Source organism: Lathyrus oleraceus, chromosome 2 (assembly GCF_024323335.1).
Source record: "Lathyrus oleraceus cultivar Zhongwan6 chromosome 2, CAAS_Psat_ZW6_1.0, whole genome shotgun sequence".
Classification (NCBI taxonomy): Eukaryota; Viridiplantae; Streptophyta; class Magnoliopsida; order Fabales; family Fabaceae; genus Lathyrus; species Lathyrus oleraceus.
In genome coordinates this window covers 435,758,594-435,785,552 of record NC_066580.1, presented here as the reverse complement: position 1 = coordinate 435,785,552, position 26,959 = coordinate 435,758,594, and the positions used below count along the sequence as shown (strand labels likewise).

At 33.0% G+C, this 26,959-nt stretch overlaps 2 protein-coding genes and 1 long non-coding RNA gene across 5 annotated transcripts; 2 read left to right on the top strand and 1 right to left on the bottom strand.

The window, feature by feature from the left end:
* The first annotated feature begins 8,022 nt into the window (after positions 1 to 8,022).
* Positions 8,023 to 11,368, top strand: LOC127120038 (butanoate--CoA ligase AAE1). The gene is made up of 2 exons (XM_051050420.1): positions 8,023 to 8,295; positions 9,683 to 11,368. Exons 1-2 carry the CDS (start codon positions 8,089 to 8,091, stop codon positions 11,117 to 11,119), a joined length of 1,644 nt encoding a protein of 547 aa, XP_050906377.1. The 5' UTR covers positions 8,023 to 8,088; the 3' UTR covers positions 11,120 to 11,368.
* A 358-nt stretch (positions 11,369 to 11,726) lies between these two features.
* On the bottom strand, positions 11,727 to 16,358 carry LOC127120037 (isocitrate dehydrogenase [NAD] regulatory subunit 1, mitochondrial). Of its 3 annotated transcripts, XM_051050419.1 has the most exons (5): positions 15,691 to 16,357; positions 14,492 to 14,731; positions 13,330 to 13,408; positions 12,953 to 13,016; positions 12,367 to 12,515 (listed from the first exon to the last, which is right to left on the bottom strand). In XM_051050419.1, the coding sequence occupies exons 1-4, from the start codon at positions 16,201 to 16,203 to the stop codon at positions 12,979 to 12,981; spliced, it is 870 nt and encodes a 289-aa protein (XP_050906376.1). In that variant the 5' UTR covers positions 16,204 to 16,357; the 3' UTR covers positions 12,367 to 12,515; positions 12,953 to 12,978. The 3 variants fall into 3 exon arrangements, with proteins under 3 accessions (XP_050906375.1, XP_050906374.1, XP_050906376.1); XM_051050418.1 differs by lacking the exon at positions 12,953 to 13,016 and having other exon boundaries at positions 11,727 to 12,515; positions 14,492 to 14,719; positions 15,691 to 16,358; XM_051050417.1 differs by lacking the exon at positions 12,953 to 13,016 and having other exon boundaries at positions 11,727 to 12,515; positions 15,691 to 16,356.
* Positions 16,359 to 21,585: 5,227 nt separating this feature from the next.
* LOC127120036 (uncharacterized) lies at positions 21,586 to 23,730 on the top strand. Its single transcript, XR_007803002.1, has 3 exons — positions 21,586 to 21,774; positions 22,798 to 23,357; positions 23,457 to 23,730. It is a non-coding gene; the product is annotated as an uncharacterized LOC127120036 (long non-coding RNA).
* The last annotated feature ends 3,229 nt before the right edge of the window (positions 23,731 to 26,959 follow it).

Sequence of the window (26,959 nt, the reverse complement as noted above, 5' to 3'; positions counted from 1 at the left end):
TATAACATAGCATCAAAATTTATATCTACAATACCCATTTCTAAGGAGGTTAAGGGTTCCTCCATCTACCCCTCGTATTATAACACCCATTACAGAAACACATCCCCCCTTACTTGTTTTCCATCCAAAAGCCCCTTTCCTCTTCCTCTCTGCCTCTTTTGATCCAACTCCCCAAAACACGTTCTGATTCTCTAGTTTCTCAAATCTCTATTTTGTTCCAAAACTTCTTTCCTTCCAAAATAAACTCTTCCTATTATGCCCTCCAACTTATCATTGTCTCCCTATTCTATCCTAAATAATTTCCTTATTCCCAACCTTACCCCTACTTCCTCTATACATCTAATTTCCTCATTATTTTGATTAATTCAAAAATAAGTATTATTCTAAAAATTCATTAAAATCTTAATAATTCTAAACACCAATGCCTAGCTCATACTCTATCCATACCCATATGTCAATGACACTTAGCACACAACTATATCATAAACAATTTAACATGCTAATCAATTCAAATAAAATCTTAAATAATTCAATTAAATCAAATAATTAAACTAAGGGTATTACACTTATCACTCCTCAAGTGCATATAACACAAAAACCACACAAATGGAAGACACTACAAAGAAAATAACCTAAGACACCTATTTTCTACAAAAATACTTGCACATAAGGGTCCCGTCGGGTGTGCCAATTTATTTATCAGTATTTTTGGTAAGAAATCACGAGTTTGAAAATTTGTGAGATTAAATAGAAAAATCTCCAAAGCAATTTTTACAAATGATTAGTGTAAACACACGTGCATGTGAATTGAATACAGTCGTCGCGTGAATGGTAACGACGTAGAAAAAGACTTTAAATGAAGTCAGATTGTGATAAATGATAAGGTAAAATGCAATAAATGACATTAAACAAAGCAAAAGTAACAATACATGTTCCGTTTAAGAAAACAAAATACTAATGAAAAAGACTGGACGCAAACGCACACATGTTTCTCGCTCGACTATTTCGCTCTTTGACCCAAGTACTCTAGTGGTATGGAGAGTATGTATGAAATTGTGCAACCTTTGATCCCATGTATGAGCCTGCTATTTATTCTATTTACAAAGTAACTGTCGATGACGATTATGACCACTAAGGAGCTCCTACTTTCACTCCATGTTCAATCTTCAAGTTCCCACTAGTGTGTTTATGTATTAACCACGACACTATCTTTTTTAACCCATGTTGAGTGATAACTGCTCATAACTTCCACATAATCGTCGATGGTGGCTGCTCTAACATGTTGTAGACACTGACTATCGAGGATTATGGACTTGTAAATTTACTAAGTCTTTCACCTTATGTGTCTCAGTTGACAGATCTTCTTGAAATAAAGGCCCCTGTCAATTTTTTTGAGATTCTGGACATGTTTCACAACACCTGAGTCTCAGGGATTTATCCCTGGGAGTCCTCCAAACCATATATCTATGTGTCGATATATAGGTCGATCCTTCGTCATTGGTATGTCGACGTTTCAACATTAGATCTCTTTAAGAAACTTCATTAATGCTTTCTCAAAGCGAATGTCTTTTCATTGGCATTCTTTGTTAAGTTTCCACTAGCAGAAAAATCCAAGTGTAACACTGTGAGTGCAACTTTCCGTTAGATGTATTTTGTATAATGTCAAAACTATGATACTTTAGCATTTATGTATATTGGATGGTATACTCTAAGTCTCAATGTGCATCTTAGCATTAGGAAGCATAAAAACATTTTGAAATGAGTTAGAAAAAGGCTTCATGTATGAAAAACAAGTTTTTATGAGAAAAACACTTTATGCACCGACACATTAGTTCTATAGGTCGATACATAGAAGAAACGTTTCCCTATGTATCGACACATAAGATTTTCAGGTCGGCTCATGTACTCAGTTTTTAAAGCATGTAGCCTCTGTTTGGTATGCTGCCTCTACAGGTCGAAACATGACCTTCACAAGTCGACACATGACCTATACAGGTCAACACATGTATCAAACAAGTAGGCACATTACTTACATAGGTCGACACATGCAACATATTTTTCCAAAAAATCATAACTTTTTCAAATCTTTTGCTTCCTTTTGCCTCCAAACATGCATGCATATAAATACTCCATACATGCATCATTTATAGTAAGGTTCTAGAGTATATATATATATATATATATATATATATATATATATATATATAATAATATATATATATTATATATATATATATATATAATATATATATAATATATATATATTATTTGAGTTGTAAATTATTGAATTCATCGATCGTGCGATCAATACATTTGAATAATACTTTTGATTACCTTTTGAAAAAGGGTTTACTGAGTTGATCACAATCCTTTAGATTGTGATTGAATTTTAAGATCAACAAAACCATATAAATTTCCAAACAAAATCGATTGCACACAAGATGTTCGATAATTTGTCTCAATAGATTTTTTTATGTGATTTATCATTGGAAATAGACTATACTTGATCAATTTGTGTTCATTATCATACGTTGATAGCATTAACGCATATCCAAGCTTTTCGATAGAGGTTCGATTAAACGGTTTGATTTGGGTTACTTCCGCTCGCCATAAACTTTTCAAAACAATGTTTTGTTAAATTTGTTAACTAATGATCTATTCACCCACTCTAGATCGAAGTCTATCGTCTAACAAACACATCCCAAGCCCAAATCCAAGTATATTTTCTCTAACATTTATTACTCCAAATTTTCTCAAAAAGCTTCATCCAACCAATGACACCTAAAAGAGCCGACAAAGGAAAGTAAGTGGTGGAATCCTCAAGACCTCACAAAAGGGAAAACACACGTTCGTCAAATCCTTTCAACATCATCTTCGAGGATGACTCGAAAGCATGAAGGTACTCAACACTCGTTAAGTAGAGGATCACTTCGTCGAAGTATATTTGTGAAACCATCCTTAGTACTCTTGGTTTGAATGAGATTGATAAGATGTTCCATTCGATCGGTCTATTAGAATTCATGAAAAGAGAGGCGCCCACCTTTGATCGTATTACTCTCAAGTTCCTAAGCACCTTAGATTTCAAGTTGCAAAGAAAATATATTGATGTAACGAGATGACCAAAAGTGACCATAAGGTCAACAAAAGGACTCTAATAACATAAGTTGCTCAGAAATATCACAGAAGGACTCCCAAACTCTTTTTTTTCAAAAATGCCTGAATTCAAAATCATTGTCAGAAAATTAGTCGACCACGTCCATCTATCGACACCAAAGTGTGGTGCGACACCTTGATTGTGAAAATTGCTTGATCGTGAAAATGCTTGATCAAGAAATCGCGCGGTCGCTGCCTTTCCGGCGTGGGCTAGCTGTTGTCGACCATCACAAACTACCTATGCCGTTCGACGCGACCCCTCACAGCGTTGCTTCGTCGCCGCTACTAGTGTGGTCGATTCCCCCTAAATCGATTTTCGACTTTTTCCCAAAAATCTGTTTTTTCAAAAATAAAATTTTCAATTTTTCAATTTCTGTTGAAAAACCTAATTTTTCATAAAATAAGTTAAAATTAAGGTTTTTCTGTATTTGCCAAAAAAAATCCAGAAAATCAATCGATTTAGAAAAAAATTAGGGAAACAAAGCAGGGTTATCAATTTCACGCATTTGGGAAATCAAACGACCCAAACGGAGTCATTCAAATTCCCAAGGCAAAATCCTAACTCAACAACAATCAACCATAAAAATAAAAGAATTCATACAATTAGATCATCATCAACACAAGTTATAAACCTACAAGCAATAACACTTATAGAGACCGTAGGGGATTTATCCCAAATTCCTTTTTAGGGTCTCAAAGCAATCATATACAAATAAGTTGCACCAATAAGGTTTAGCCCAATACTTAATTGTTCAATTCACACAGATCGTAAGAAAAGGGAAATTAAGGAGAAAACATATAACCCTAAGATGCTGATAGGAGGGTAAAAAACCCTTACTATCCTGCATGCCTAAATCACTCATAAATAGACAATTCCCCATTACCTTATTTTTCTAGCAAAAATGATGTTCCTAGCAACTGTTTGGATTGCTCTTCACAAACTTCACTCTCTTTCCAAAAATTGCGTTTGTTCTTCTGCCTCTTCTTTCACGTACTGTCAATTTTCTAAAACATAACTTCTCCCAGCATTTTAGAATTTATATGGGTTTTACTATATTTCAAAATTACACTTTTTACCCACTTACTCCCAATTTCACTCCTCGCACCTCATACTTTCCTCCATTCACACAAATGACCAAACTCTCCTATTTATTTATTTAAATTAATATTTAAATTAAATAAATATTTATTTCAAATAATAATTAAATCAGGATTTCTATATTTTCTACTATTTCTACTCATTACAAAATAATTAAATATGTCTAATTATATGCAATAATCCCAATAATATTATTTTATTTATCTGCCCTCAAATCTTATAACCCCGGTAACTAGTAAATTATCAAAATATCCATATGCTCTGAAAAACACCAAAATTCAAATATAATGAATAAATTACACTAGCAATTAAATAAATACTATATTTAAGAGTTGGGTGTTACAATACTCACTCAGGTAGACGAGTGTACATAAGTCGAGAGTACAATGTCATCACCTCCAAAGGTTGTGTCTCACAATGATCTTCATATAACATCTAGTTAATAACATCTATCGTTATGCAATGAAAAGCAACTGAAAACGACTTGGTTGCCTGGTTCCCTCTAAGCTGGATGGTCAAGCATGCACGTGAAAAGGGTCTTAGAGTAGTCATCCACATATGCCCACCTGACAAGACGTGGAAAGTACTGATGGATTCATGCCTGAAAATAGTTCATATGAAATATTAGTAAAAGAATAGGGTAGCATAAGTATTATGCCATTAATATCGATAAAGGTGCGAAACAATTATCGTAAATAGAAAGTTGTTTCTAGTCAATTGTTGAGTCTTCCACATACTACCCTTAACTAGTTTGGAGCAGAGGTACACCAAAATAAGAAACATTTAGTTATAATTGTGGATCCTCTCTATGTCAACAAAATACCTAAGATAGATAACTTCGATATAAATCACACTTTTGTCCATAAAATGAATGTCTCGACCAAAACTCAGAGATATAACCTCAATGCACATGCTCAGTGGTATGCAACCCGTGCATCATCACCTTCTGGCTCTACAGCTGCAACCAGATGATGCTCATACATATCAATAAAAAATGAAAACCTAGCATGGCACCCTCAAAGTTATCTAACTCTTATTGAGCTTTCCTTAGGAGTGCGCTCAAATATGTCACCATCATGTATAAATCCTCAAGTTTGGTGGTCCTAGAGTGGTTTAATATTTTTCCCTATATGAGAAGATAGAGGAGGCATGAGACATTATCAAGTATGATGGGCATCTCACCTATCAGAAAATGAAATGACGATTGTGTGTCATCTCTCAACAAAAGCAAGCAATAGGCCATGGTTAACACAACCATAGTCAGTCCTGCAATAAAAGGTGAGAGGTGGCCTTTTGGAAAACCCTATGGGGAATTTGCGCTAACAGTGGCTTCTGGGACAAGATGGGCTTCAACGATAGCAACAAACACGTGAATCTGGGAGGACGGTGTCAGAGACCCGTGAACCCTAAAGGCAATCCCTCACTAGCAAAAAAAGTCTCTCCAACAACAGGTTGAAAGTGTCTAACTTTCTCCTTGCAAACAAAGGTATGGGACACTCTACCATGTCTTAATCTTTTCTGGTTGTAAGCCATTTTATGTACAATTAAACAAGCACAACATGAAAATAGAAACAACATGCATAATCAAAAATCAGATAACAGAAAATCTGAATTTTAATCTGCAAATTAAGGGTCCAAACTCCATAATCTGGACTACATGTGAACCAGAATCAAAACAGAGCACAAACCTTATAAATTATATTCCTCGAAAGCACAATACAATACAGTCCAAGATGAACGCACCAATCATTTCTATTGCATTTAAGCATAAACTATCATACATATAGTCTTATTAGGGAACACATGAATGAGAAGTTAAAAAACAAAAAAAATGACCAACTCACCGATACAATGAATATGAGATTCAAATAATTGTAATGCAGTGGAATAGAACTTCAATGCAATGAATTAAAACTACGAAAAGGCTTGAAAATAAAGAAAAATTAGTATATAATTATTTATGAGTACTCTATCTTCATATTCTCTATATTACTTTTTTTTTTTAAATGGAAATGTGAAGAGAGAAAGAAAAATACAAATTAATTAAACAAAAGTTCGTATTCCAATTTATCGATTAAATTGAAATTTTAAAGTCCAAATTAGTTTAAAAATTACAGGATATGATTCAATTATAGATGCTAAAATTATTTAACACATTTTAAAAGATATTTTCAATCTCTACCATTTATTTGTGATTTAAATGTGTCCAAATTTCTATCTCAAACATTAAATATTATTTTTGAAATCTCCATAATACATGATTAATACAAGAGTTGCCTTCCATGCCCTAAATTTACTATGGTTCAATTTAGAGCCCACTTTATTATTGTACTTATTTTTTAAGGTGCAAATTTTGATATCATTTACTCCCATTTTCCTCCTTTCAAAGGAGACACAGACAGACATGAACACCCATACCCCTAAAAGGATATAAATTAATATGTGCTGTATAAGAATCATTCTGTAAGATAAACTAATTTATAATTCCATAATTTTTATTTTTAATTTAAAGTTTCTATATGCCAATCTTGGTGAGATGAAAAATAAAAAAATTAATAGCATAAGCCAATTTTGATGAATGGGTATGAACACATTTCCTATACCATGCTATGTGGAAATCAAAGAAATTAATTGAGCAGCTGATGAATTAATTGATCACTATAGCTGCGTCATCAATCAGCATAGGCTTTCGACACGTTAAATTAATTTAATTTAAATGTTTTGTTTGTTTGTCAAGAAAAAGACTAACACTTATATAAAACTCATTAATTCATTCTTTTTTAAATGACTCTTGAGTTGGAATTCACCATACTGTATATATCATATTATAAGACTATAAAGTAAACCATTCATTCCTTTATAAAAAAGAAGAAGTAAATAATTCCTTTATTAATAATATATATATATATATATATATATATATATATATATATATATATAATAGATATATATATATATATATATATATATATATATATATATATATATATATATATATATATATAAAATAAAGTTGTTACAAATATAAAAAATTATTTTATAAATAAATATTATTGTCAAAAATTAAACTTATATCGACGGATTAAATATATTAAGTAAACTAATATTTACACTACATATTTCAAAATATAAAACATTAAATATATTAAGAATGTGAATGTGAGAATGAGGATTCAAATCAAGTTTATCACATATGGATCGTAACACGGTAAACATAATTTTTTGAAATAAATTAAATATTAAAAATGATAAATTTTATTAAACGTATAAATATTTTTTATTTTGTATAAAAAATCAAAACCAATAAATAATAAATTATTATAATATGTTATACTAATAAAAACTAAAATATGGTATGTGCCAATTTTATTAAATATATCCTAATACCTTTTACTATTTATTTCTCTTTTTTTGATATTTTAATTTTTTTATATCAATTTTGTAACTTTTATTGGAAAAGGCTAAGAAATGGTCAAAGAGTATTTATAAGAAATCAAAAAGAAATTATTTTGGAAATAGTGGATTCACCGTCTTAAAGTCTTAAAAGTTAGTAGTTTTTTTTCTTCATATATATCAATTTATTTGTTATTTGTTATTTTTTTGACTGAACACCTGTGAACTAGCAATGACACATGTAAAAGAACATCTTTCTAACATTTAAGACCCATAACATCTAATACTACAATTTAACTTTTATATTATTTTTTCTCTCTCTCCTTAAATAAAATCAACATTTGTTGAAAGTAAGGTTTGACGTACGTTGATTTTTTTTAATGCAAGTGCTCTATATATGTTGTAGAAATGAAGTGTTATATAGAACCAGATAGAACGTTACAATGAAAGAAGATCTGGTTGAGTGTTCTAAGGGCTTAAACATACCTTTAACACCGGTTCGTTTTCTAGAAAGAGCAGCGACCTTGTATGGTGACAAAGTTTCCATCATCTACAATGATCATGTCAGATTTTCATGGAGACAAACCTATGAAAGATGTGTTAAACTTGCTTCTGCTTTGGTCAACTTGGGAATTTCTCAGGGTGATATCGTAAGTTGTTGATTTCTCTTTCAATTAATTAATCTGTTTAACATTTTTCATAACCAAATATAATGCGTCAATCAATTATATATATATATATATATATATATATATATTATATATAATATATATATATATATAATCATATCTTATAATGTTTAATATTTATTATTTTGATCTGATTTATAAAATAAAAAAATATTATATTTATTAAAAATAACTAAATATATTTAACTTATTTCATATAAGAGATAACACAATTATGAATATATTTGTCATCCATTAATAAAATTATATAATTAATACGGAAATAATTTTAAAATAAAGACATTAAATATAAATAATATTTTATTATATTTAAGTCCAAAAAATTTATATGACTTTTATAAATAGGATCGGATGGACTTTCTTTCATTTCCGAAACATATTGAAGACTTAAAATCCAACATTTGAAAAATCAATTTATTTAAACTTTCAATAAATAATTGATTAAAACTTAGATAATAGAATATATTTTACTTTTTATTTATATTTAAGACCGAATGAAATATTTCAAAAGAGAAAAAGATTTTAAATTTATTTCTAAGTGAGTGTTAACTTAACATGAAAATTAGGTTGTCTTTAGAAAATTATGAATAACTGGTCAACAACTAATTAAAATCAACCACTTATAATCCACTTATCATGTCAAATATATTTTTCCTTAAAAAAAGTCATTGAAATACACAATTGATTTTAATTGGTTGTAAGACAACTTCCCTACAGTTTTATAAAATCAACCTAAATTTTTCAGGAAAATATATACATTCAGGTGTAAAACCATACCATATAAATCAACCCAATCAATTGTCATGCAGAAATCATGTTTAGCTATATTTTCCTCTTTGACTAATATTTAGCCATGTGAGTATAAGTTATTTTCAAAATAACAGTAATTATTATTCAGAAAAACACTTAGATGAGGTGGTAAAAGATTTTTTTCAACTTAACCAAAAAAATCTAGATTTGAACTCAGTTCTAATTAAGCAAAAGTGTTAAAAAGATATGTAAAAATAAAAACTTTGTCGTTGATGTAATTTTCTTTAATTTAAGAGATTAATTTATGCGATTATGCATACTGAAAATATCCAATATCTATAAAAAAAAATTTGTATAAACGTGTAGTGGTGGAAAATGGGAAAATAGATGGATACCGTGTTCAACACTAAGTTAGCATCATTGACATTCCATACCAAAATTTACGTCAATAAGATAAAACAAGTTATTGAAAATGGAAACTCCATAGTTTTTCAAATACTCTATTTTAAGCCATTTGAATGTTTATGTTTATGATCATTAAATTTAAAAAAATAATAATAATAAAATGCATATTTTATCATCTTATATTTATAAACAGGTAGCAACTTTGGCACCAAATATTCCAGAACAGTATGAGCTTCATTTTGGTGTACCAATGGCAGGTGCTATTATTTCTGCACTCAACCCAAAACTTGATGCAACAACATTAGCAATAGTATTAGAACAATTAGAGCATTGCAAAATCATATTTGTGGATTATGAGTTTATTGACTTTGCCCTCAATGCAACAAAACTAATCTCCCAAAAAAAATTAAAGCCACCTCTTATTGTGCTAATCCAAGATTATGACAAATTAGTGAAAGATTTACCACAAGGTACATTAATCTATGATGATGTTCTTGAAAAGGGTCAATCAGATTTTAACATTTTAATGCCTAGCAATGAGTGTGAACCTATATCAGTGAATTTCACATCAGGCTCAACGGGAATTCCAAAAGGAGTTGTTTATAGTCATAGAAGTGTTTATTTGAATTCGCTCGCGACAATAACTCGTTTCGATGTGAAAACTATGCCGGTTTTTCTATGGACAGTTGACATGTTTAGATGCAATGGATGGTGTTTCATTTGGTTAATGCCTCTTCTTGGTGGAACAAATATTTGTGTTAGAGATAATTTTTCGGCGAAAAATATTTTTGATGCAATTTATTTTCATAAGGTGACACATTTTTGTGGTGCACCTATTCTTTTGGAAATTATTGCAAATTGTGATGTTGTTAAGCCTTTTTCGCATAAGGTTAGCGTCACGGTTGCTGGTATATTACCGTCGTTCGAAATTCTTAACAGAGCGGCGGAGATTGGATTTGATGTGAATATCGGTTATGGTATGACTGAAGTATTAGGCCCGGTTATTGTGAGGAAGTGGAGAAAGAATTTTGATGATGATGTTACAAAGTTTAACTATGTTGAAGAAGGTGTTATAGATTTTATGATGGTAGAGGTTGATGTGAAAGAGCCTAATACAATGAAGAGTGTTCCTAGTGATGGAAAAACTATTGGTGAGATTATGTTTAAAGGGAATACTTTGATGTTAGGGTATCTCAAGAGTTCAAAAGTGAGTGATGAAGCTTTTAGAGATGGTTGGTATAGGACTAGGGACCTTGGTGTTAGGTTACCTAATGGTTCTTTTATTTTGAAGGATAGAGCAAAAGATGGTATTTATTGTAAGGGTGAGTTTGTGAGTTCATTAGAGGTTGAAGGTGTGTTGATGAACCATCCAAAGGTTCTGAAAGTGGCTGTTGTTGGGGGGTTTGGTGAGGGTTTGGTGGAGTCACCTTGTGCAATTGTGAAATTGAAGGAGGGTTGTAGTGCTAATGTTGAAGATATTATCAAGTTTTGTGAAGATCATTTGGATGCTCATATGGTTCCTAAGAGTGTGGTGTTTGGTGATTTGCCTCTTAATTCAACTGGGAAGGTGCAAAAGTTTGTTATTAGAGAAAAGATTAAAAGTAATGGGTGGTGTGACTCAATTAATTAGGGTGTGACTCAATTAATCTCACAGTGAAGTGCAAAATTCTCCTTCAAGTTCAAATTATCTCTTTCATGCTGTTTAAAAAATAAAAGTTGGTATGGTGCCAAACAAGCCTGTAATAATGTTAAATAAATCTAGTTGATGTTTTATTCTAGAGCCTTTGATGTCATTATTTCTTAAATGGCATGTACAATCTATGTATTATGAGTTGTGTTGAATGTTAGAATTAATTTGGCTTGTGTTTCTCTAAGAAAAGTTTGGGAGTGTGCAAAAATGTTTGATTCTAATGCAAGGAAACATAGTTACAAGGTTGCATCCAAAGCTTGTAACTGATTCTAACTATATCATGTTACGATTTTACCATGGCAAATATTTAAGGTATGACACAATTTAATTTCTCCAAACCGTGGATAGAGCTTGTAACTGATTGTAACTGATTCTAACTACTGAGTTCTAATAGAAGCAGGGGGTGTTTCTGCTAATTAGAAAATGGCAAAATGCAATCCTCTTCATAAGAGAATTTTAAAGGGGAACATTTTTTCAGATTCTATTTTACTAATTGTCACTTTCAATAATAATTCAAGCAATAAAATCTAAAGTCATTATCATCTGATGACCCACAAAAACACATGTGCCTGAATATTGCATGTCTGTATCAACTATCATTACAAAATCTCATCATTCATCAAACACCTGTTACATGAGAATTTAACTTGATCCCAACTAAAAAGGAATGTGTGGCCCTGTGATACACAAGCCATTATTTGACCTAACAAAGATAACAATGTAACATTGATATATGGGACAGGGAGAGGAGTGCTCACCATTGACAAGTAGGACCATCAGTTTTTTTACAACCTCTTCAAAATAGGTGAGAAACCCCCATAGACTACATTATTGAGGCAATAAACTCGGTTTTTACATAAAGTAATAGAGACAACTCTTGGCAAAACAGACTGCTCTTTTCAAAATTCTCATCACATCAATTTATGAATTGAATAAACATTAATCATGGCCGAAAATTGGCAATTCACCTTCAAAGGGTGCAAAAAAATTATGAACAATTGGCGAAGAACTTGCATCGCTAACTTCATATGGTAAATGTGCAAGTAAATATGAATATGTAATTAATTTAATGCATCTATCACTGCATCAACAATCTCTTGGGTGGTGCTTGTCCCTCCAAGGTCCTTGGTCCGGTGTTTGCCCTCTAGAATGACTCGCTTCACAGCAGTTTCCAATTGGTCAGCAAATGCAGGAAACCGAAGATGCCTAAGCATCATTGCCGATGAAAGGAGGAGTGCCACAGGGTTGGCTTTCTTTTGTTGTACTACTTTTTCTTTACCAACATTTCCTGCTGAAGCACCTTGTTCAAATATTGCGTGGTCAGCACCAACATTACCTGCAAAGACATTTCATCCATGATTTGAGATATTCAAGCTTAAGGATAAAGTGCATTTTTAATCAATAATCACTTCTATTTAAACACCCTTCCACAAATTCAACCCCCGGGTTCAACACAAGACCAAACAAAGGCCCTATCTGATATTTTCGTTAAAACCCTCCATCCTGCCAACAACACTGCCACCTCTTGAAGTTCCAACACATCTCCCTTTACTAGATTTGACTCTTCTTAAGTGAATTTTCTTTCTAGAGAGTACAACATGACCTCAACCATTGATTAGAAAATAAGTTGTTGGTTCATGATTTACTATACATGCATAAAATATTGAATCTTGATTTTCATTAACTGTTGAAATATCTTACTTTATAGTCTAAAGTGACTTTTTCCCTAGAAGAGTAAAATGTCAATTTACCGACTACTCTGCTCTTACTTACATTGTCATTACCATTTGACAACTTCATTACCCCACAATTACTGCTGTTGCCTCCATACTGCAACCTGTTGAGGAAGATAAATGAATTTCCAGTTTGATTTCTGTACCACCTATATTTTCTTTTCAGTGAATATACAATCTCTAATTTAGTCAATCACTATATTTTGGAAGAGTTTTCGTTTCAACGAACTAGTCTAATATGATTAATACACTCTAAATATAGACTCAACAGTTCTGAGCAGTAGTCACCCTCACACATTTCACAACAGCAATGCCAATGACTATATGGAAGCAAAGTACTGCTCGATAAGAAAAATGGCACAACATTATCAAATGAGAGCTCTAGAGTTTCAAGACATCAGTGATAGTTATGCATACCTCCCGGCATGACACCAGTTCCACCAGCAATGCCTGCCGCGGTATTTGCAACAAGATTTCCATAAAGATTGGGGGTTACCTGTAAGTGGAAATAGTGTTCGTTACCTTCGATACATCTCTTTGAATTTAAAACCAAAAGCAAATTGACTGGGAAAGAAACGAGTAACTTGCAAGAAAGAAATATCATATTAATCAGCAATTTCCTTCAAAGTTTCTTACTTTCATAGTGGCATCAATAGAAAAAGGCAGAATATGTGTCGCTTTAGTATTCATTATTGTGAATCCATTAGTTACACTTCCCCGAGGGATAATGAGATGGCTAGTACTATTATGTATATATTTCTTTCCAACTAGCACAATATGGCTATTTCAAACCCTCCTCCAAGGCCATGTCCTACTAAAATGCGGATAATTTCTTTCGGCTCAATATTTTTATTTTTATTTTCTGCGGAGGTTTGTTGTATATATATTGGATATCCAAGGTTAAAATGAAAAAATTATTATGCTGAAAATAATTGCAGGTTAGTAGGGCTTTTTGTTCTATGATTTCACTAAGAATAGACTTCATCTGATATTACAGCTAAAACAACAATTGCTTGACATTTTTGCCCTTAAAACTTTCAAGATATTTTAACATTTTAAATTGTTCCAGAAACTACTTAAGTGATAGACTGTTTTGTCTTGGTTTGACTCTAATAATCTCTTTCCCTAAAGCAACTACAGAGAGAGCATTTTAATAATCTCTTTCCTTTAGTATATGTTTGCTTCTATCCCCAGAGAAAAAGAAATAGCTAGCTCCACTCTTATTAATATGTTTTAAAATGACATCTTTTGATTGAACCCACATTTGAAAATCTTGTAGAAAACAATACTAAAAAGAATATCTTATCTTTGGTTATTCTACTCATTTATCCAATGATTTCCATGGCAATTTTTATCAAATTAAGCAAAAGGAAAAACCCATGTCACCATGGCACTAACTCCCCAAATAAATAAAAGAAACTACGAATAGACAAATGGGCCACAGTTTAATTAAAGAGTTTCTTATATTATATCACCAATAAACTAATAGCACTATGTTATTTAAACATGCGCTGGACTCATAAACATAGCAACCAAAAGTTGATAAATAATTGGGATTCAAGGCTAAAAATATACATACCATTACATCAAACTGCTCAGGCTTTGAAACAAGCTGCATGCAACAGTTATCTACAATAATTTCATTATACTTGATTCCAGGATACTTTGTGGCAACCTCTCGACAAGATTCCAAGAATAAACCATCTGCGAGTTTCATAATGTTTGCTTTGTGCACAGCAGTCACCTTCTTTCTGTTATTTAGATAAGCATACTCGAAAGCATATTTAGCAATGCGCTCTGAACAGAACTTTGTTATTACCTAGCAAAGTTTTAGCATGAGGTGCAAACAAAAACTCACAAATCACAATGTCAAGGTGCTAACATTATGAAATACATACCATTCAAAGAATACAAGAAAATTCTATTGATTACAAAGGAACATAACTTCTCCATCAAAAGGATAACCTTTAGAAAATGGGAAATATTTTAAGCATGATTACAATTAACAACCTTTAAAGGACATCAATAGTGGGGCAGCAAGTACACAATGCATACAAAAGAAATATATATAATTTTTTAAATATTTTTAATTAATTTAACTACTATGCACTACTACTTTTCTATTAGTTAGCATTTCCAACAAGTGTACTGCGGATGAATTGGCAACTTCTATAAATATGAATGTATTATATTAAAATATTACCAGTTTCTAAAGACTTTAAAGCAAACGCCAAATATGCTAAACTTACAACCCGGACCCTTTCAAAACCAAGTGATCAACTCTCCAAAACCTCCTAACTAATTTATAGATAAGAAGTTGACAATGGAGTTTTCGATGCAAAACACGTCTAAAAATTTGTCACATCCTAAGTAAATTCTGAGTTATCTACTCTGCATAAATTACAAGTAAATCATCAAGAATCTTCACGATAAACCCCAAGCAAATTATTTCTCACTGCTTTCCAGTTCATCTAAAATCCAGAAATGCTTTTTTTGTGTGAGTTGAATAGATCAACTATTTCAAGTCAATCCTTACAAACTAGTAGTAAATACTCAATTCAGCAACGCAACCTAGTCACAGACCAATTCAAATTTCAAACCTAGTCAATGCCCGAGTACTCAAAAACCATAAACTCTACAAATTACTAACACACAACACACAATGGAATGTTTTTGTAATAATTTTAATACATTCAAAGATTACAGTGACAAACAACACCAAACACATTCAGGATCAAAATAACAATTTTCTCACAAATAAATGTGAGGGAAAAATACCTTGAGGCTTTCAACAACACCAGGAACAACCTCATGTTCAAGGCCAGCATATTCACCCTCTGTATTCTCCCTGATAACAACAATATCAACATTATCATGACGCGTAGTTAACCCAGGTAGATTGAAACAGTTAACAAGCGAAGCATAAAGATCAAGCTCCTTCCTCAACTGCACATTAAGCGAACTAACTCCACCTCCCACAGGAGTCGCAAGTCCACCTTTCAAACAAACCTTATTCTTCTTAATCGATTCCAACACTTCAGCTGGCACCGCTTTCATGTCACCGCGCACTTCGAACTTCTCGAAGTACACCGGCGCATGCATGGCCTCCATTACTTGCCCCACCGCGCCGGTTACGAGTGGTCCGATTCCATCGCCGGGGATGAGTGTTACGCCGCGAGGTGTGCCGTCTCCGGGTCGGGGCATGTAGGTGACGGAACGGGTTGGGTTGAGGTGGTGGCGAGAGGCGTGGAGTTGTTTGAGAAGGTGCGGTGCGGATTTTCTCGTCGCCATTGGTAGTGGCGTGCTAGGGTTTTGAAAATTTGAGTGTGTTTTGATGGTGTTGAATTTTATGTAGCTTTAAGTATAAGAGTCGAATGAGGTTCGAGAAGCCATGGAAAGTATAGAAAAGAAGAATAAAGTTACGACGTTTTTGAACCATTTAAGGAAAGAGTTATTAGTTCTTATCTTTTTAATATAACTTTCTTAAATAAAAACAAAGTGAAAACATTTTTTTTTTGACACAAAATGATAACATTATTTTGTCCGTATATAAAATTAATAATTTGATTTTTCATTTCATAAAAAAAAATTGCGCTTTATTATTCTACAAATAATTTCTCTACTGAATTTTAAAATAAAATTTGGTATATCATGAAATGTAAGAAACTTTTAATGATGGTATTTTTTTAATTTTAAGACCTTAAAATAGATGAAACACTCAAAAAGGATTTAGATATTAAGTTAAATCATCCTCGAAGTGAAAGAAATTGTTAGAGTTGAATTAAATAATATTTTTATTGATATTTTTTTAAGTTGTTGATTCATAAATATTAACAATTTATATACATTAATGCATAATCTAGATATAACAATTTATTTGCATTTAAGGTGACTACTTTGTACATCCCATGGGTTGCTAACGCACCTTAATGAAAACAAAAAATGCTCATGAATTTTGGATATATATGTTCGGATACACTCATAATACACACACTTCAGTCTTTTATTTTGTTCAAAATTATTCTAGAGGTGCATCTCTGTAATCATGTTAGGGTGATTCTGTAAGTACATTTTCATAATAACCCTGATGTCAAATGAGTGAGTTTTACGGAGATGCATATTTAGAATAGGTCATGTTTTGTCAAACAAGAAATAATTGTAGAAAATTTAGAAGAACAACATCAATTAACATCAAGATACTTAACAATACAAAGATAATCGTTAACATAAATTTAACATTACATTTCATTACGAATAGATGGTTATGGACGTTTCAATATCTTTAGAATATCTTCGGTCGATCTTGCAATCATCACATTCACTTCAATCAGACTCTTTATTTCGTAACGGTAAAACGTACTCCACATAAACCTTAAATATTCATTTGTATTCAACTCAAACTTGTTAAATTGAATCTTCCTTTCATCACCAATCAAAGGTGAACTATGCCCGAGCTTGACAACTTTTCAATTCTTTGGATATCACATGATATTATTCAATTTAGATTTCAGATCAACCAAAAATGTGTCCTCAATGATCCTAAATTGAAGTTTGACTTTGCACCATTAAAATACTCAAATGCAATATGTATTCATTTTGGTGTGGTGTTGTAAATAATGTGAGATGAGATACCCCATATTTATACAAGTTTTAGATCATTATAGACATTAGAAACCTTATCCTAACTCAAAGGAGATTTCGGATATGCATTTCCAAACTCACCTTTTTTTTCAAAATAAGGGTTTCCACGGAGATGTATTTTTTAATTACCCCTTGATTCGTAGTTCTTGCAATTAAAATGGGGTTAGTCTATAAGTTCATCTCTAGAAGTTCGCCACATACCCATCATTCATACAAAACCAGTTATATGCAGAGACAAAGTTGTTAATTGTTTGAAACGAAAAAAAAATCTAAAACGGACTCTCAATTGTTATACAATTAATGTTGAATATATATGTATATATATATATATATATATATAGATATATATATATATATATATATATATATATATATATATATATATATATATATATATATATATATATATATATATATATATATATATATATATATATATATATATATATCAGATTGTATCCAGATTACATTGTTGACAATAATACATAAAAAAAAGAGCCCCACATAAATATATAGTTAGATAATAACTAAAGAGAATCAAAATATGTGTCACCGCCTAGATCGATTTGTATGAGTGGTGTTGCCTTTGACTTTTCCTTATTTGATTCTCTTTCAATCTCACTCAACTTGACAAACCCTCCAATCCTTTTTAGATAGTACTCCAACCAAGTTTCATCCTCTTTTGTGGAATGTGTCATCCATTTTTATGATGTCTTTGGTATACGACACTCGGTTTCAAATAAACTTGTATAAAATGTAGTGATTTCGAAATCCACCTAATACACATGAGGCGGCCAAATAGATTTTGAGGTGGGCTACTCCGAAGTGAAAAAAATGTTTTCAAGAAACCATATATTGTTAGATCAATATCCACTATATTATATGTGTTTTCTATAAGATAACACATTTCAGGGAAGCGCGTCCATTTTTCCACTAGTGTTGGATCGCAGACACAAGGAATAAGAGAATCGTGAATCGCGTCGAAATGTTCTTTTTCCTGTGTAGTGATATGTATGATTCCTTATGTGTCTTCAACTCTTTGAGAAGTTGTCAGCGGATAAGTGTGTGATTCTCCTTTCCTTTACTGAGAAAAACTGAAACAACTTGATAATCGTAGTTATCGTCACCCTTAACATCTACAATCCACTCAATGTATTTGTGCATAAAAGTGACATATCTTTAATATGGATAATTCTTGATAATGATGGTGAGGGAGATGGTTTGGTAATGAGAGCACCCTTGAAAACACTTTTTTTTTAGATTTAGGAGTTAGAGAATTTAGAAAATGTGAGTCAACGAGTTCAAAGTAGGAAAGAGATTGATTCATAGAATTGTTACTCTATGTCGGTGTGACCTTTTTAGGGGCACCCTTTGTTTTAATAGGTTCCAAGGGTGGTTTCAAATATGTGGTTGATGGATAAGCAATATTCCTCAATTGTTATTTGATGTGCAAGTTCATGTTGTCATCAACTTCCATGAATCTCTCTTGGATCACTTTCCATTTAGTCATGATAGATATATCTGGTTTCCTCATTCATCACACCACCATCATCAAGCCATAGCCTTTTCTAATGAGTGTAAATCTCATTCATATGTATCGGTCTAGCAAGATACATTTTCTTTGCAATTAAACAAACACATGAAAGATCTTATATCTTCCTAAGTGTACAACCACTCTTAGAACTATCTGACCATGTTTTCTCTGTTCCCCTGGCTTCATGATAAATAACATTCAATCATGCCTAAGATATGTTTTAAACCAACTGTGAATAAAGAATGTTGTCTTTGAACCAGTGTTCTAATACAATAATGCTTTGACAAAAATATGTATGTATCTCATTATGTTTATTTTTGATCATTTGGTTCACATAGTCTGAACCTCTACAAAAATCACTTTTATTATTTCTCAACCAATTATTTAGTGTAACATGTGAATATTCAACTATGTTAGTTATTATATTAGCAAAGTGTTTAACTTGATCGGTCAAAGCACATACAATTTTCTCCTTCTCCAGGATCATACTCTTAAGATATTTCAGGAAATCTAGATATATCTCACACACACCCTCCTGAAATGTATTATAGATTTCGCATATAACTCTTTCATGGAAGAATTTATTATATCATTCCAAGCATCCCTTATATTTTCCAATACCACACCATCTTTGACCATTTTCCCATCTTCACCCTTGATTTGATTGGTCCAAGTCGTAAGTTTAAGTATGCTTCTCACATTTTTGGTTAAGTGATACCTACAAAGTAATGCATAGGATGTAGGAAACACCTTTGTAACCGAAATCATCAATGCGGTGTCGTGATTGGTTACAATGACCTTTGGCATATTTTCTTAGTCAATCAACATAGTCTTGCACACTTTTAAAGCCCATGTAACATTGTCCTCTTTTTCGCTTTCCAAAAATGCAAAATCCACTAAAAAATCATCTTCGTCGAAGTAACACCAACAATTTCCATCAGTGGAACCCTATACTTGTTGGTCTTGTATGTTGAATCAATTATGAGCATAGTGAGAAATGCGTTGAAAAAATTAATAGAATCACGACAAGTCGAAGATATATCCCGAACAGTGGCTCCATCCTCATAAACTTTGTACCTAGAAACATAGTGATCATTATCCAGAAGCTTCAATAGTTGTTGTATTTAAATTTTTGGTCATCTTATTTCCTTGTTATTTATGGCACAAACATTGTATATTTACTTGGTATTTGAGACATTTTGAGGTATTTTCTGTTTCAAAATTGCAAGTATATTTTTGGGCGGCACCATATTCAATGTCATGTTAGAAACAAGTTCTTTCTCCTCAAGATTAATGCTACATACAATTGGATGATCGAATAACTTGTGACACAAGTCATGATTATGTATACCAAAAACCATATTAAATTTCCACGTACTATTAGCCTCAATGTATCCTCACATCTTAAAAGTACAGTCACACTTTCTCATTTTGGTGTCATCTTGTTTCAAATTCTGAATAGGTTGTTGGGACTTGCCACTTATTTCACATCTCATTGTTACAAATACTTGTCTTCTATCAAAACCATTATTAGATTGTTCGATTACAACGATGAACCCTAGTTTGGCGGCCTCCGTGCAGATCTATTAGATCATATGTTCACAAACAACAAACTCCTATTTACTTGTAAATTATTCGCGAACCTATACCTCGACATCAACCAGATTAACATCTACCTTGACATTAATCAGTTTAACATCATCTTCGACATCATCAAGTTTAACATCATCCTCAATTTCACACGGGTTTACATCCATAGACACAACAACTTTAGGGAAAGTATCAATGTGCACCATATCTACAACCAATCATAACAAAAAAAGATTTAATATTCAAATTCAACTTTAGAACAATCCATAAGTGCATATTTGGAACACGTGCAACCTAATCCGAAAGTGCATCTCTGGACTCAACGCTTTTTTTTTTTATTAAAAAAAATCTTTAAACTAGCAATGGGGAAAGAAATACATGCACGTTACCTTAAATTGCAACTTCTTTTTCTCTTTTTGATGTGATAAAACACAAGAATGGTGTTTTGGAGTGCAAAAGTTGATTTAGAATGGATGGATGTTTTTAAGGGTTTTGAGAGAAAAATGTATTTTGCCTACGAGGAAGATGAACATGCAAGGTGATATTTTATTAAATTTTCCGCTTGACAAATCCAGATATGCATTTTCTGATTTGTCACTAAGTTATGAAATAATCAAGCTTAGTGAATAAATACTCCTTCAGGAGTAAATACGAAAATACATTTATGGATTAACCCTTTTACTGAAATGGAGATGCATATTTGGACTATATTTTGGCAAAAAAAAAGGTGTCTCATTCGCAACGTCTTTTTTGTGTGTGTGTGCGCGCGCATTTGGTGTCTAAAAGTGCACTTATGGAATTTAGGATAGGTTAATTCGGGTTTCTAAAGGGTGATCCTTCACCCTATGGGTGGGAAAATTAACCCCTAATTTTAATTGAAGTAAAATATACACACACAAAATTCTTCAATCCATACTAAATTATTTGTTTGGTGTGCTTGATGGGCTAACTTATGAAATAATTTATTATTGGCCCTATGAATAAAAACCATTTTACGATTCCTAAATCTATTTGTGACATTTGATGTTGACGAAAGTGTGATGATGAAGAATCATGGAGTGAAGAGCGATAGGAGAAAGCGATCAAAATGTGAACAGGTGAAGTCACGTTTCCGTTTCTGAACTGCAATCGTTTCCCCCGTTCTTCTTCTACTTCTCTTTTTCTTCTTTCTGTTACGTGGGGTTGTTATGGATAATAGAGGTTGTTCTGTTAGGTTCTGAAGTGAGGTTTTTCTTTGTGATTGTGAGGTTGAGGGTGAACGGTGTTTGAAGGTTGTTGAAGGTTGTTCTTAGAAGAAGTTGGTTCTGAAGAGGGTTGTGAAGGGTGGTCTGAAGATGGAGTTGTGAATTTATCAACTCCCAATTTTGAGTAAGTTTGGTTAGTTTTATGGAGGAGATTCTTGGAAGGTTATGGAAGGTTCGTTTTGAAGTGTAGTGTGAAGGTTCTTTAAGTGGAAGTTGGTTCTTAAGTTCTGTTAAGAGTTTTTTGGAAGATGCCTGAAATTTGGTTATTCGGTTAGAGGTTGGTTGTGAGGGAGCTGTTAAAGGTTTGTTCAATGAAAAGAATGGAGAGCTTCCAATTCTGTTATTGCCTTTTGTTATATGATTGAAGACTTTTGGTTCTGTGGAGATGGAGGGTGAAGAAATTGGTTTAGAATCGGTTATGACAGTTAGGTAAATCGGTTAGAATTCTATTTTGGATTCTGAACTGAATTCTGTTAGGAGGTTATGGTTCTGTTTTCGTTGGTGTTTGGAAGTGGTTCGAAATTGGTTGCAAAACGATTTTAGCAGTTAGTCGATTTCGGTTGGGGGGTTTTGAAGTTAGTTGCAACTTTTTGGATGCGATTAGTTTCTGTTCTGAAGTGGTTTTAAGAGGGATGTGAGGTTTGTTAAGGGATGTTAGAGGAGGGTTTAGAATATGAGGGTTGAAGAGTTATGTTATGCCTTCAATTTCTGTTTTGATTTTCCTCATCCTAATGCTAAATTCGTCAGGTTTTGTTGAATTGAACTTTGCATATGTTAGTCTTGTGAATGCCGTGACGTGTTGGTTTTGTTGTGCGTGATAAGTTGTGGTTTAGTTGAATTAATGCCATGGTTTATTGTTTTGGTTTCTTTTTGCAGCTTGGTTCGGTTTGTGATGGAGGTTGAAGAATTGGTTCAACGGGTCGGAGTGAAGCTGCAGTTTGGTTGATAGAGATTGGGAGCTCTTAACGGATTTCTATTAGCATCTCCTTTCCAAATTCCATTTTCAGGTTTGAACGGGAGATTGCCGGAGGGAGGTCAGAAGCGGTTGGAAGCTGTTATAGACTTATCGAGAAGTTTGGGTTTTAGTGAGCAGGAATTGGAATGAAGTTTCTATTTTTGACTTCTGTTTCTCTTTCTTATAATATTCAAATTGGTTATTGATAGCCACGGTTGACAGAAACCCACACTGCTTTTGTGTAGCTATGAAATTTGGTCTTTTAGCCTTTTACACTTCTGACTTTATTTTACAGGTGAGCTGCGGTCTGAACGCGTGCAGTAAGTCCTGCTTTGTTGCACTGCTGGTTTTGCAGGGTCTATCCCATAACGACAGTTAAGCCTTGAACTGAGCGACGCGGAATCTTAGACCACGGCGTAGGAGTTCCAGCTTGTGAGATGGTTCGCCGCTTGTAGCATGGTTCTGTCTTGGTTAATTGCAGGTTTGTTGTTTGTGTACTTTTGTTCATGTCTTAATCCCACCTTGCTTCATGTTTGATTCTAGCAGCTTGGCATACTCGATAATGCTTCATGTACTGCAGGTGACTTCTTTTGGCTCATGTGTTGAACTTGGAAGCTAATGACACCAATGTTGAACTTGGAAGCACCATAATGGAAAAGATTCAAGGGCCAATTAAATCTCGGGATTTAGGACTAGGATTTGGATAATTCGGGTTGACTTTGGTCAAAGTTGACCAAAGTCAACATTCAGTCATAAATGCGATTTTTTTTTAAATTTCCATGTAATGAACAATGTATGATGGATTGTAATAATGTAATTGATCATTTGAATGGAATAAAACACTTTGAATGAAATTTATATGGCCATGATTTGCACTAATTGATATTTGGAATGAATTTGAACATGAGTTGTAGTGCATATGACTTGAATAGCAACTGAATAACAAATTATGGTATTGAAAATGTAATGAATTGGATGAGAAATGGGCTTGAATGAACCATCACATAATCAAACCTAAACCTCTTGAAATCAATGCACTTTAATGGATGATGTAGTGAATGATGACCAACGCTAATAAGACTTTGATGGATCATCTTAACATGGATCAATTGTCAATGAGATTGCATGAAGCCATGAAGTCTATCATGAACAGACTATGCACTAGAAGTGCCCAGATGAAATAAACACACCATGAATAGACCCTAGGCTATGAATAAGAAAATGGTCAGACGATATGCCCTGGACTTGAACTTAAATCAGAGATCATGAACAAGCAAGAGATGAACATGTGGGGCCATGAGATGAATGTTAATCAAGCCAAAGAAACACATGAATAAGTGGGCTCAGACTGGGTATTGGCCAAGCAAGTGACACCCACACACACATGATGATAAACCAATGAAATGGGGTTAGGGGACACCATGATCAGGTGAGGATCTCCAACTAAGGTTTTGCTTCACCAAAAAACTATAGTTGAATCTCCAAAGTTGATGCACATACAAAAGCTTCAAGAGATACCTCCAATTAGGGTTTAATAGTTTGAGCCACCTTCATCTGCAGAGAAAATTTAGCTTCCACCAGTTGCAAGTACAAAGCTTTGGATTCATGATGTATGTCCTTTTATATTAGAACAATGACTATGCAGGTGAAATGAAAGATATGAGGATATGCATATGACTAGGGTTAGTGATCTAGGTGAATTTTGTGAAAGGTATGGTGAATTTTGGGGTATGACACAAACCACAACATAACTTCATTTCCCTCACATAAACTCAACTTTCCACCATAACCAACACCACCAAGGTGATACTCTTGGGGATTTATGGATTTTTTTTGTTCTTCTCATTTTACTTATTTTACTATGATGTTGACTTGTTGGAAGCATTTTGCTTGAGAGAGAAGAGACTTGAGATGAGAGTTTTTTTTTAGAGGCTGGAAATGTTGTGAGGCCATATGTGAGACGAGTGGAAGGATGGAGGCAGTGCCGCCGCCATTGGCCGGCCAGCCGCCCCCTTCTGTGGGCCGCGCATTAGCTCTTTGGCAAAAGTAAGTGTTTTTTTTGTTACTGCTTTTTTGCGTGTTGTGTTTGTTTCTTTTGCTTTTGAGTGTGTTTCCTTATTTGCATTTTTTAAACAAGCATTGCCACATGTCAGATTAGGAGTGGAGGTTCTAAAATTGAGAAACAACTCTCTCTCTCTCTCTTAAATATCAGCCACCGCCCCTCCCTTTTTTTTGGATTTTTTTTGGATTTTTTTTCTTTTATTATTTTCTTAGTTTTATTATTTATATATATTAATTAAGTTTAGAGTTTTGTTGGATTGGACTCCAGGCCCAATATATTTTGATGCTTATACTCCCCATATTAGCATGCACCCCATCTTGTGATTAGTTTTTTCTTTTTTGATTAGTTTTATTGTTTGATTAATAATTGTTTATTTATTACTTATTTATTTAATCAGTTGTTTGTAATTTAATTAATCATTTGTCTCTCTAATTACTAAGTGATCATTTGATTACTATCTAGTCGATTGTGTTGCGATTTCAAAGCTTAAATTCAATTTAGCTTTCAGAAATCGCTTAAACGCATAAGTTTTGTTGTCCTACTTCTTATAGAGTGATTCCCACATGAATCTAGTTTAAGTTAGCTTAACATATAGCTAAATTCATTATTTTTTGGTTTATTTTACCTTTGTAAATGTCGTACATAATTCATCGAATTGTTGCGTTGCGATTTCGAAGATTAAATCCAATTTAGCTTTCAGAAACCGCTTAAACCGCATAGATTTTCAGAAGTTAACTCAAGTGTTAACATTGCACCAGAGTTGGATTGAGAATTGTTACAATCCCATGCTTTTGTTTCCTTAATGCCATCTCTGTTAAACTCCACCTTGTTAGTGACTGGACAATAAAGCTTATAATCACTTGTTTTGTGGTACCCAATCAGTGACATTACTTTGCTTCTACCATCCAGCTTCTTTCTAGTAGCACCTAGAACATGTTCGTAACAAACAAAACCAAATACCTTTAGATGACTCACACTTTTCTTATCTCCAATCCACTTCTCAAAAGGAACAATTTCCTTCAGCTTCTTAGTTGGACATATGTTGAGCACATATGTTGCAGTAGAGACAACTTTTACCCACAAGGTGTGAAGGAGATTCTTCTCCTTCAACGTGCTCATTGTTATATCAAGCAAAGTGTTGTTACTTTTTTCAACAAAAGCATTACGTTGAGGAGTGTATGGAGCAATAACCTCATGCTTAATTCCATTCTCCTCACATTATTTCTTGAACTCTGTAGAGTTGTACTCACCTCCACCATCAGTTCTGGGAATTTTCAACTTTTGGCCACTTTATTTTTCATCCTTCACCTTGAACTTTTGAAACTAACCAAACACCTCATGCTTAAACTTGATGAGTGATACCCATGTCATTCTTGTCAACTTATCCACAAATTAACCAAAGTACTTATTTCCTTCAAGTGAAAGTACTTCAAATGGTCCACATACATCAGAATACACTACTTCCAAATCATGTTTTGCTCTTGAAGCCACTTCTGATGCAAATGGTAATCTAGGTTGCTTGCCTTTCAAGCATATCTCACATGACTTCTCAGGTTTCACAATCTTAGAAATGTCATATACCAGCTTCTTAGAACTCAGATGCCCTAAGCTTATGAAGTTCACATGCCCCAATCTCTTGTGCCATAACTCACTGTCACCTTTAGCACCTTTTACACTAAGACATTTAGTTTCAGTTGTTTCCACATTCACCTTGAATGTTCTTTTGCTTCTCTATTCATACTACATAACTAGCTTCTGATCAGAATCATAGAACTTCAAGAGATTGTCTTTAAGATTAACTGAGAAGCCTTTCTCAATTAGCTGACCTACACTCATCAAATTGCTCTTCATGCCAAGAACATACCAAACATCCTTGATTAGAATAGTTTTTCCATTCCCCACTTTGACCTTTACATTTCCCATTCCTTCAGCATTCAAATACTTATCATCAGCACATATGATTTTTGTCCTCTTTATAGAGTCAAAATTAATCAACCATTGGTTGTTTCCAATCAGATGAT